This window comes from Gouania willdenowi, chromosome 5 (genome assembly GCF_900634775.1).
Source record: "Gouania willdenowi chromosome 5, fGouWil2.1, whole genome shotgun sequence".
NCBI classification, from domain to species: domain Eukaryota; kingdom Metazoa; phylum Chordata; class Actinopteri; order Blenniiformes; family Gobiesocidae; genus Gouania; species Gouania willdenowi.
In genome coordinates, this window is record NC_041048.1 from 21,287,477 (window position 1) to 21,300,662 (window position 13,186).

The 13,186-nt window shown below is 39.3% G+C and overlaps 1 protein-coding gene across 1 annotated transcript in view; it reads right to left on the reverse strand.

The window, feature by feature from the left end:
* Positions 1–1,512: 1,512 nt before the first annotated feature.
* LOC114463195 (fidgetin-like) overlaps positions 1,513–13,186 on the reverse strand; it is a 13,051-nt gene continuing 1,377 nt past the window's right edge. Inside the window, exons 2-3 of the mRNA XM_028446557.1 lie at positions 12,796–13,010; positions 1,513–3,521 (exon numbers count right to left, since the gene is read on the reverse strand). Coding sequence (XP_028302358.1) covers positions 2,374–3,521; positions 12,796–12,820 — 1,173 coding nt within the window. The 5' untranslated portion in view covers positions 12,821–13,010 and the 3' untranslated portion in view covers positions 1,513–2,373. The remainder of the gene's footprint in view (positions 3,522–12,795; positions 13,011–13,186) is intronic.

Consider the following 13,186-nt stretch of genomic DNA (forward strand, 5'->3'; position numbering starts at 1 on the left):
CACCTAGGAGAGAATTATACACAGAGAAAAAAGCATCAAAAAAACACACCATTATACATTATGACAAGTATTGTTCATTTTTTTTTTTTTTCCTTTAAAAATATCTCAATTACATTCAACATTTCAGGCCTTGGGTAAAAAAAAAAAAAAAAAATCCTCAAGTTTCCCAAAGCTAATAAGCTGTGTGGGAGATGTTAGTGTGTATGTACACGCACATGTTATATATACTAACAAAGGCCTTTTAAGTTCATTGCTTCCCTGAAGTGTCAGCCATAGTTCTATGTTCACCTCCGGCTCCCTATAAAAACACCCTAAAGTAATTACATACATTCTTTTTAATAAAAAAAAAAAAAAATCAGTTCTGAGGTAACAATATTATTCCTGAGTTTTCAAAAACATGACTATATACTGTATATCATCCTTCTGAGAGGCAAAAGTAAAGACAATGATAAAACAGGGTTGATCCCAGTACACAGGCAGGTCGATATCCATCGAGAATGTAAAGTTGAGCAGAAAACAATCAGAGGCACTAAAAACCAGCATCCCCTCTCTCCGCTTCATTGTTTGCTATAATTATTCATTCTTGGAGTTGGTTTTTTTTTGTTTGTTTTTTGTTTTTCTTTAAGATAATACTCTTTAGCCACATCACATACACACCTGACATTAGAACACTTCTTTACACAAAAGCCTTAGGGTGCACTCACACCAGCAAAATCAGCTGTGAAATGTGTCTGTCCAGTGTGAGTGTTCCCATGCAGTTCCGGATTGTTTGCTGCTTTCCTGGCACTGCGCGGTTTGAAAGATGTTGGCCTTAGCACACAGCCCCTTTGTCGCACATGCACGTACCAAAACGTGGGGATTACATCTGCACCGTGCCAGCATCCATCCAAAATCAATCTGGACTTTTGCGAGTGCTAATCCCAACAAGCCTACAGTGTGAGAATCGCTGCTGCAACCACATACCAGGGTTGGGGTCAATTATAATAGTAATTGCGTAATAATTGGTAAATAATTACAATTATGGCGTAATTATAATTGTAATTTTAAAAATCTGTTGTGGTCGTAATTGTAACTAAATTGTGATCGAGTTCAGATAATTGACTGTGTAATTGTTATTGCCATTAAAATTCTATAAAAATTGTGAATTATAATTTAATGCAAAACTGTGGAACCATGTTATAGTTCTACGTACAGTTCTATACATACTAAGGTAGCTAATAATTATTAAAATATGTTTCATATCAAGCTTTCCCACATTTGAACAAAAAAGGCTTAGATGTCCAAACGAAAAATATTAAAACCTATATTTTTATTGATTAGGAAGCCCAACAAGGTAACCAATATATAGGAAATAAATTTTACAGCAGATTTTGGACATGTTATCATAAGAGGTGCTAACAGAAAGCTAACAAAGAGGAAGGTTAACTTTTATTAGGTTATTTATTTCAGTAGTTGTGATGAATTGTAATTGAAATTTTGTAATAGAGAACGCAATTGTAATTGACTTTCCGAGGATAAAAAAACATTATAATTTGAGAAAAATGCTGGTAACTGTAATCGTAACTGAATTGTAATTAAACATGGGTAATAAAAACGTAATTGTAACTGAAAAATGTAATTGACCACAACCCTGCTACATACACACTAAATTCTAATCAAAACATGCATGTGTCGTAGATAATTTTCATGACGTATGTGTTGAAGGTAACCGTGCAAGGCTTGATATGTATAAAGTGGACAAAGAAAGTCAAGGAAGCGAGACCAGGAAGAAGTTACAACAAAGAAGTGAAACTGTAAGGACAACAAGGGAAACTGAAAAACATTCATTTCTCAAGGCAGAGTGACACACCGAGCCTCGCACTCAGCTGTGGTAGCGGTGATTGTGCTGGATATTTACTTCCATTTTCCCCACAGTCTGCAGTTATTGCTCTCTCTTATTTTTTGGTCAGCTATGATTTATTCTCTGGGGTGTGATAGAATATATTGCAGTCAAAGGCCCTTTACAGACATCATGGCCACAAATAGTAACACCAACCTCTACATAAGCAGTGCTGCTGCCACAGTAGCAGGAAGGAAATAAATAGGATCCTGAGAGAAACAGACACTCATACATGTGACTGTTGTAATGTTATCTATGGAAATAAGGCCTTTACCTTTTATTCCTAAGATTTACCTGAACTATGGGCAAAACACTCCCAATGAATCTTTGGAAAAACATGAGTAGTAATGATGGCATTTAACACGCACAACCAACATTTTGTGCCTTTTTTGGGCTTGTTGAGGAAATCTTTTCATCAACTCTATCCCGTTTTGGTTAAAATCCCCAGATGTACTTTAAAAGTGATCAAACCTTCTCAAGCACAACCACTGCCATTAGCGCCCCCCTGCTGGGTCTTCAGATCGCGTGTGCGAGGCAGGTATCTTGATTGACATTCTCTGCTGCTGAGGAAAGTTGTGCTCTGCTGAGACGCTCTCCCCTGGTCGGCCTGATGGAGGGCTGTAGTCTCCTGCCCCACCATACGAGGGCGATAGCAAAGGCTTTCCAGTTTTGTAGACCTGCGGTTCTGAGGAGGCGCGACTCATCTCGTAGCCATTGTCGTGCCCTTTGCTTTGACTGTTTCCGTGTCCGTTGCCATATTTCCTATAGCGCGGTCCCTCCACCTCTGCTACATCCTGTCCTTCCTCTGTCATTTCAAAGGCCTTCCGTTTCAGTGGCGCCCCTGCATCAGAGTTTCCTCCTAGACTGTGGGATGGATATGTGTATGCACCCCCCACCATAGTGGGTCGTGGGGTCAGAGGAGTTGGAGCACTGATGCCAGTAGGCAGGTAGGAGGCACTGGGGTGGCTGTATCCAGAAGACAGGCTAGTTTGAGGGTAGCATCCAGGCGGGTAGTTGTATACTGGAGTGCTTGCACTGTAGCTGGGCACTAGAGCCGCAGCAGGCTGCAAAGTGTGCAGAGGAGCAGGAGGAAGCCCTGGGCTGGGCTGTGTACAGTATCCTGAGGACAGATAGGTGCTGTTGTAGGCAGGAGGATATTCCTGAGATGGTGGGGCGCTGCAGGAGCCGCTGTAACCTGGCTCAGTGGTCAAATTACTGCTCACCACTGTCACACTTCCTGTGGCTGGAACACCTACAGATGCAGTGCCCACCTTGGTGCCAGTCAGCGTCTCCAGTCCAGGGTAGCACTCCAAGGCCTGACTCAGTGGCCAGGGATCAGGTTCTGATTTCAGGAAGGTCCCCGGCTCTGCATAGGCCCCTGTTGAGGGGCGGTCATTGTACAATTCCAGGCCTGAATACTTCTCAGCGTAACGTTTGAGCAGGGAAGATGCACTGAGAGCTGATATGTCATCACTGGCCCATGGATAACCTGTGGGAGCGTAACTGCGACGAGCAGCTGGGGAATACGGGTCGTGTTTGTGGGCAGATGGCGGAGAGGTGGTGGAGGTGACGTCTAGGTGCTGCTCCGGCCACTGAGATAGAGGGGCGGCGTGCTCCGAGGACCAGTGCATCTTCAACAGACCTGAGAAAAGTCAAGACCAAAAACATTTACTCACATATTTCCACAAAAATGACATCCAAACAGGGGACAACTGATCTTAATCCTTATGAGAAAGCGCTAACATAGCCCCCAGCTTGGTCTCCGTCATAAGCCTTTATCAGCCCATGAGCTGCCCTCTGCCTATTTCTCTCTCACATTGGGGCCATTGTTCACTTTCTGTGAGTCTCTTAGTCCACAAAGCCACCCCCACGAAGCGTGTGATCTAATTCGGCCAAAACCGTAGGGGTCTGCTGGATGGTGGGGTATTAGAGGGCGGGGTCACTGCTGGAGAGAGAGTGAGATGAGGCGAGTTTTTTTTTTTATCCCTATTACAGGCTACAATCTATCCATGGAACCTAGCCAACGAACAATGTTTACCTGAACAAATGAGTCTGATTTTGCATATTGACACACATGAACAGTAATCAGTTACTTAACTGGTCAAGGAGCATTATAGCACTAGCATTATACTACTGACATTTCAGGCATTGCAGTGTATTGCTAGTCCTGGGTATTCCCTGTTACAGCACAGAACACAGGAAGACTCTACTTTTCAGACTTTGTGAATTCTGACTCTGACTAAAATGTCTCTCTATTTGGTAACGTGCTTTGTTCAGTGCTTAGACCTTAAACTGAAGGTTCTAGAAATGAATACATCTCAGTGTGAGTTGTAGAGAAAATTATTATTTGAATGGTCTATTCCTGCAACTACTAAAGAGATAAAATGCAGATAAAGAGGCTGGCTTTGTTAGGACAAACGCACAAAGTAGCGTCCCTAGTAATCAGGTGGATAGGACCAGCTTCACTCGGTTATTGTGTCTTAATGTGAGCTGATGGCAAAGAATCGAAACTAAAATGGTTTACTAACTACATTTTACTGCTTTATAGATGGCACGTGTTGAAATTTGTTTTTAAAATTCAAACAGACGTCTAGAAAGTTTTACTAAAATTTACAACAAATATCAGGTGTAACATACAGTATCTGTCATTATGCCTGTAGCCAATTGCAACAAGAGAAAAAAAACAACAATCTTAAAAGCCAGAAATGAATTAGAAGATCCATGAAAATGATCAGTGGTAGTAGACAGACAGACAGACAGAGATATATGCATGGATTATAACAGGTTGTGTCATGTCTCCAAAGCCCACCAGATGGGCCTCTAAACGGTCCACATGTTGATCCCTAAATTAAATGATCCCTCAGTCCAATAATCCCACTCATCCAATCCAGAGATCGCAACGCTCTCGACAAGCTCAAACCTGGAGAGGAATCCTTATGCTCCAGGGAATATCCTGACCATGCTGCTAATCCAGAGCCTCCAAACAGTATAAACACATATTGAAACACAGCAGTAAGGATTTACAGTCCTGAGCAGGAAAAGTCCTCAAAAACAGTGTAACTCAACCCGACAGCAGGGTTTGATTCTTTTTTTTTATTTCACAGTAATCCAACACATCACAACGGATTAGCAAATTGATCTAATGGGAACAGGCCTCAGGACCCATGGGGTTACTCAGACCCCCGAGCTACCCCCACCTGCTGTGCAATGACTATGAATATATCATTTCGATGCAGAGTCCAAAATATTCAGTCATTGAAGTTAGAAAAACAATTAGGGCCTGATTTCCTAAAGGTGTGCGTAATTGAAAACGTGCTGTAATTTGACAGTATACGAAAACACATGTTGCAGGTGATCTACAAACTGGGCATCAATCAAATGAGCAAAATAACACAAATAATGAATATGTAATGAATATGCAATGCATATCTGCTCGCTAATTATTAGGAGGAGGAGACACAATGTGATTTGTCAAAGTTTGAGCTGATGGTGGTGGCTGTGTGTATATATTTTGCAGACAGGTTTTACCTGTCACAGCTTTACTCAAAGATGGCTGCAGTTATTGCAGTTAACTCAAATTCACAGAGAGAACTGATTTTTTTTCTAATGAGTCGCCATTTTTGAACAAAGGAGTCAAAAATAACATTTCTTACGAGCTATTATTCTTTCTTTTGTTCTCCTATCTGTCCATTTTCTCTGTTGACTTCATCTGCTGTCCTTTATTTTTTCCCCACAGCATTGACTTTCTCACAGATCTTTCTCCTGCTAATTGTTTGCTGTGATTCAAGAATACGTTTACACGTCCACTAACACCCCCAACATTTCATTTTGTGCATGTGGCCACTCTGCTCCCCCACATTAGAGCTTGGGAATTTAACATCCTCATTTAAATAGGGCGGTCTCCAACACTTCTGTGCCTGTTATCATCTGCACAGCAACTCTTAGTAAGATACACGGGTGATTTACTAAACAGGTAAAAAAAAAAAACAATGTGTGCAATCTATTGGGGGTGTAACGAAATAGTCAACTCACGATACAATATCAAAAATGACAAAAATTCCCAATAAAGAGTAAAAAATGTTTTACAAATCTTTGCTGATGAAAAACTATTTTCAATTTGTGTGGGAGTGTTTTGCTTCACAACTAAAGAATGAAAATAAATTTGCCAATCGAACTGTTGTTTCTTTGTTTTAAAGCTTTTGTCTTAGGGTCTCTTTCAGTACTGCAGCAATGTTTTGGACTGCGTGTTATTCAAATAGCAAAGTAGTTTTTCCTTTCCCAGTCCTCTTCTCAATAGTGTGTGCTGTAACTGTTATGTAGCTTTGAGTAGCAGGTGTGTAATTATAGCTACTCTCTCAACAATCTACTGTATTTACGTACGCACCGAATTTAGCTCTTTTCATTTAAGATCCTCCAGCCCTTAATAGACTAAACACCCCCTGCTTGTCGATGTCCTGCTTCATCCTAAACTCACTCCAGAACAAGATCCCGATCCCAACAAACCTGAACTCCTCCACTTGGGGCAAGATATTTATTAATAGAATTAGTTTTTACTCGTTGAATAGATTACACCCCGCGACACAATATGCACAATAGTGGCATCACATTTCACTTTCAGCACAACCAAAATAGCTGACTGTCGACCACTCCTTCCATTGTCTCACCCTAACTCCCTCTTCCCTGTTCCTTTACCCCTCGTCAAGGTGTAACACTGCCCGCTCCTTTTACATCCTCCCTCTAATAAAGTTTTGCTCACCCTTCCTTAGAGAGTGCTGGTGATGGTCACAATTATAAAATAAAATAAATGTATTTATTTTACATACATGGCAGCAATAGAAGTGATGACCTTCAATAGCATGTGCAGACAAGGTTAAAAAAATTAAATTAAATGTTTTTACATGGAGGGTCACTTTGCTAAAGGGAAGAATTCTCCTCTTGTATTACAGGAGATAATGCTGTGAATTAAAAACAGTCAATATATTTTTATTTAAGGTATGACCTCTGAGAAGCTTTATTTAGTTTGTTTGTAGCTATAGAAATATTATTTATTCATTTTGCTTAGAGGACCGTCTCATAAACACTAAATCAGCAGCAATTGGCCACATTTTAAAATCTAATCACCATAACACCCAAATGTATTTTTTTTTAAAATTTATTTTAAGAGTTATATTGTTTTTTTTATTTTTTAACAAACGTATTAGAACCTCTTTTAGACAATTGTTTGTGGAAACAATCAGACTCATCAAACTGGTACTCACTGGTCAAGCTGATTGCAGACATGAACCAATCTTTGGCAGCTTTGGCTTCAATTTACCGATCTTCACCATATGTCTATAATGATTCAACTCAGCTTTTTTTTCTCAGCACTGTAATCTGCTGTGTATATCTTCAATTAGTGAGTGTAACTAATGAACAAATGGAGGGCAGAGCTTTGAGATGAGTAGATCAAACCATGAACTAAGAGTGTACATGAGCAGACGGAGGAAAGAAACCAGACTAATGATGGATTAAAGCACACATGGCTTATGGCAAAGTCAGAGCTGGGTTAAAGTCAGCAGCAACCAGTAAAGAAGCATCCAGGAAAACCTGCATCGTGTTGGCAAACATCTAGGATTGGTTCACTGCTCAGTGATAATAACACAAGCTAGAGGACACCTTACAAATAAAAATACATAACTTATTCAAATAAATAGAGTTATATTCTCTTGAATCTTACATCAGTGTTCCACCAAGCATATTCTATGTGGTGTTGATTGTAAAGTTGCGCATGCTGAAATAAACAGCAACTTTTTGCAACGTTCAGCAACAGACCACGTTTAAAAATGTATGGGAATTTTTTGTTTGTTACTTTTGACTAGATTTACAGCAATATTTGTGAAATTTTTGATATTTTTTTCTCTTGTAAAAAATATAATCTAAATCTTAAATCTAAATCTTAAATCTAAATCTTAAATCTAAATCTTAAATCTAAATCTTAAATCTAAATCTTGAAATTTAAATCTTAAATCTAAATCTTAAATCTAAATCTTAATTGTTAAATCTAAATCTAAATCTAAATGCTAAATGTTAAATCTAAATCTCAATCTTAAATGTAAACCTAAATGTTAAATTTAAATCCAAAACTTAAATCTAAATTTTGAATGTTAAATCTAAATGTCACAGTTGAAACTAATATTTAATTAATATGCTAATTCACCGGTTTGTAGCTAAGTGTTGCTGTTTATTTTAGCATAAGCAACTTTACAATCAGCGCCCCATAATATTAGGGCACCTGGCTACCTTTAACACTTTATGTTGCCTTGGGGCTTGAATAGACCCTCAATCCAAGCCCTGCTAGGCTTACACACACAGATAAGTGCTAAGCCGACCTGCTACTATGACAGCTTCCCTTAATCATTATGATTACGAAGACGACTTCAATGGCACTATTCGTTTTTCTGCTTGTTTTCAGTGACGTAATACAACTAACAACACAAGTTTTAAGACGATTTATCTAGAGATAACTCATGATGAAATGATGTATTTTGCCTACTTCTACTGTGTGTCTTTCCTCATATCCCTGTTTTCTCACCTGGTTGATGCTAAAAGTGTGGCCAGGAAATGTTGTTATTGCGAGATTAACGGTTATTCTGATGACTGATTTATTATTTTAACCTTTATTTTTGTCTCCTTTTTGTAAAGTGAATGTTCACTTCTTAATGTGATCATTGACCATTATTATTATTACTACTGCCTGCTCTGCTTGTTGTTGTTCCAGCGGTTCTCAAACCTTTTGAATCCAGAGACCCGGAGAGGACTGGAAATAAAACAGAAATTGGTCTAACCTCAAACAGAAAATCCGAGTCCCAAAATAAGAGCTCCAAAAACATGTGTATGTTGATTTTTAAAAATTGGACTCGAGGAAATGACTTGAGAGGGAACACAACACGCTCGTAAAGATGAGGCAGAAAGGAAGGCCGATAGGAAGATAGATGCTGCACATGTGAGGAGAACACCTAAACCTAACGCTAGCTCTCAGCCATCATTAAAAAACGTCAACATTTTAATTGCATTCACACTTTCTTATGACTTAATTTGGTGCACTTAGTTTTCAGTTAGGTTTGATACCAGAGACAATACAATTTTTGTGCATGGAGGTTTGCAGTGGTGTGCAGTTGGACTGCACTGGATAAAAGGCTTTATATAATGTTCTCTATGATTAAAGTTATTAATCAACGCCGTTCATCCTTCAATGTTATGCAATCATCATTTATTTCTTTGGGCTTCTGAAGCCGAGTCCAGGTCCATGGCATGGACACTTTGAGTAATTAGGGGTTAATTAGATGGTGGTTGGTGTGGGGGGAAGGGGCTGGAATGGGATTTGGGGGTGTGGTAAAGCGTCATGCTTGGGTGATTGGATGAGTAGTGGAAACCAAAATGGCCCTTTGGAAGGCTTTCTGTTTGAGCTTTTAATCTTTTCACAATAAACAAAGACACCCTCTGCACACAGTTCACTCAATCACTGTTAATCACAATTTAGCATTTTACATTTTTTTTTTAAATTTCAGCCTTATTTTATTTTTCAGAATTCCTTTTAGATTGTATGATTTTAGTCAGGCAAATCTGTAGATATTTCAGATTTTAATTACATTAATAAACTATATTGGTATGCCGTAACTACACACAGAAATTACTTCTCATTGATTCTTCATGTATTGCCCTTTCGCAATAAAACCACCTCAAAATTCTCCACTAACTGGATGAAATGAATTCTTCTTAGATATAACCTTTAGAACATCGCTGACTTGGGTTTCTGTACTACAGAGAATGAGAGAATATGAATCAGCAAATATAGGAATAGATAGATAGCGTGGTCCAAAGGGAAGGACACATCCTTGTTGTGGTTCTGGTGCCACACACTTGGCTTTAACTGACCAACAGGCAGAGAACCTCCTACTCATCTATTGGATGAGTCAAGCTGCTGGAATTCCAGGAATTTAACGTGAGATCTATTTACAAAACGTATGTCCTCTCCAAACTCACAATCAGCATTTCCCAGCCTGTGGGAGAAGATTAAAGTGAACAAACGACATGCCTACTGCATGTTGTCTGTAAAGCTCAATCAGATGCAGCTCATAATTCCACCATTTGTATTTGTAGACAGTGATTGATGGCACTTTCAGGGTCAATTTACGTCAGAAATTTGACAGGATACATGCATCATAATAGGATTCTTGTTATATATCTGATTCAACAGATGCACACCCCCTGTGTAGGTATATTTGTAGGTAGGGATGTAACGATTAATCGTAAGGCAGTTAAAAATCGATTCATAGGTATCACGGTTGATATCAATTTTCTGAAAATTGAATCGCAGTACTTTTTTCAACCAGCAGAGGGCGCTACCCCTTTAGCACCGAAAGAAAATCTGTAATATTACTTGAATATCTGTAAAAGTCACGTTTTTCTATTAGCTCTGTCTGCTAGCATAGCTTCTCTTCTTCACTGCAAGATATCTGCATGCCAACCGACCACTGTATTACCAGCGCCCTCTGCTGGTCCAAACAAATATGACGTAAATCATTGCAATCACGGGTTTTTTTTTTTTTTTAAAGTCCAATTGTTAAGGCACAAAATACATTTTCAGTTGCACTTTTAAAAAGAAAAATAACTATTATGCGGTTTTGCATTGTTTATTATAGAGCCAGAATTTAAATTAATAGGCTTCATTTTCATTTGTATTATTCCTTTATTTATTTAATTCAAGATTTATTTTTAGTTAAATTGCATTGTTTTGAATAGTTTATCAAGGAATTCTTTTGACAATGAAAAATAAAAGGAAAATAGTACTGTATTTTCTAGTTTATTTTCCCAAAAAAAAATTTGTCAACAGTCCCATTTTGTAAAATAAATCGTGAGAGAATCGTATCGTGAACCCAGTATCATGAATCGAATCGTATCGGGAGTTGAGTGAATCGTTACATCCCTATTTGTAGGCTTTTCTTTTTCTCTCTCTGCCTGTTCCTGTATAGTCCAACTCAATCCTGTGGTCAGCAGTCAAACAGACTTTTCTTGTTGAGGTTTGACCCAACCAAAGCCTGGGGCTATGTTCAAAATTAGATGTTTCTTTACATTTGCAAAAAAATGTTATCCCAACTTGTGAACTTTAGATATAAAGTGTTTTTTTTCTTCTTCTATTCCACTCGACGTTTGATTCCACACTCCTATCTTCCTTTCTCTCTGTGCAGCAGTATAGACAAAAGTGTGTCCCAGCCTGTGTGGTCAATTTTTTGCCCTTCCCCCACTCTTTTAGCTCACACACTTGCATGTGGCAGAGGCCGGCCTGGCCCCTCTTTGCTTATTGTGTCCACTCATATATCAGGCTGCAGCTGACCAGTCCCTCCTCACGTCTTCTCCATCTGTCCTTCGCCTTGCTCTTTCTCAGCGGTCATTTTCCCAGCAGCAGCAGTAGCGCATCCTGACTATGACGCATAATGAGGATCGAAAGTGTGCTTCCATGTGTTTAACAAGATCACCACAGAGGGTCCAGTGTGTGTGTTGGGGGTGATGTTTATGTGGTGCACTATGCAGAGCAAATGAAAGGCTCTTGACACTAGGTTACTAACGATCAGGCTTTCATTCACAGAATCACTTCACCGCGCTAAGTGGCAACTAAAAAGCGTGAAAACTACTCATCACTCTCTTTCTGTCACATTCTCAACACGCAGACAGAGAGCTTAATGAGCGGCAGGTGATTGCATGTTTACCAGTTGTTATTTGCCTGCGTTATTTGCCAATGGCTGAGACTCAACTGAAGAATGATGCCAAAAATGTCAGCACGCTAGTTTAACGTTCTGTGGGAAGAAGCCTCACATGATGCTGTGAGTCACTTTGAGGGAGGAATGTTACAGATGCATGTTAGTATATAAAGTCTCATACAACCAAAAAGACCTCTGGGGATTTTCTTTTCAGTATTTACAATCTTAGGAAATCCCTGTTGAATATATTCCAATCATGTTAGTGTCGTAATCTTGTTAAAACTTGGCCCAATCAATACACTCGTCAGTCAATACCCGCATTTTTAGCAGCCTGGATAGAAACCTCCCCTGATTAGAATACATGAAATGAAAGCCTTGAGTGATTTGACCTGTTTTCAAAGCAGATGTGATGATATGACTGCTGGTATTAAATAAATCATTTCATGCACACTGAAAAAAAAGGAAAATGAAATGGACCTAGTTTTCTTGAGAAACCTAAAACTGTTATAGTTGCTGCCTCTGTGCGCAGAATATCATCTATGCAAACAGACGGTTTATTGTTCTTTCACTGTAACCTCACAGCTTGATTGTTGTAAATATCTAAATCATATTTGTATGTTTTCATTATTTTTATTATTATTTTTATAATTATTAGTATTATCTATCCTACTTTATTTTCTACTACTGTAATGTGTGTGTATCTGATCCCTATTTTTAACAGTCTTTTACTTAATCATACACGTATTTATTGTTTATTCTTTCTTTGTTAACGTTTTCATTCTTTTATTTGTCATTTTTTTTCTGTGGCTATAACAAAAGCAAGTTCCCCCTGGGATTAATAAAGGAATTCGGATTCGGATTCTGATTTTTCTGAAAGAAGTAGCTGAGAAAACTGCCAAAATGAACAGTTTCTGTGAAATTCCTCAAAGCAAAGCCTGGAGACTCAGCTGTTAAACCCATTAGCATATCTGTGTTCCCAACATGACTTCTCCAAGCCCCCACCCCTCCACCCACCCAGCCTTCATTTTCCTCCACACCGCCACAGGAGATGAGCCCTGGACAAAAGAGTAGCCACAAGAAGAATGTGTACAGGAAAACAGAGTCAAGCTGAGCGTGGCTCATGCTATTCAGGAACAGCGGCCGAGCAATGTCGCACATGGACAAATGAGAAAGACTCACTGTATGGGGTGACAGGACTGAGCATTCTGCAGCCCTGGACCCCCAGGTGAAGAGGAGCAGGGACTGGGGCTGTGCTCGGGGCTAGTGTGCACTCAGTCGCATGCTGCACGGCCTTCCTGGGTTTCTGCTTGTGTTACTGTTGCGGTTAGTGGGCGTCCTCCTGCATGGCTCCATGGTTCATCTCCCACTTCAACATCACGCTGACACACGGCCACCTGAGGGGGCAGGAGCAGGCGAGTGTCAGAGCCAGTATGACAGTTTTATGCCACTTTCATTATTGTTGCATAAACAAATTCAGTTTAACACAAAAAGATGGACAATTTGCTTGACTTTAATAACATGTTGAATGACTATTCGGAACACGTATGTGTAAGAAATATTCAAGACAGAT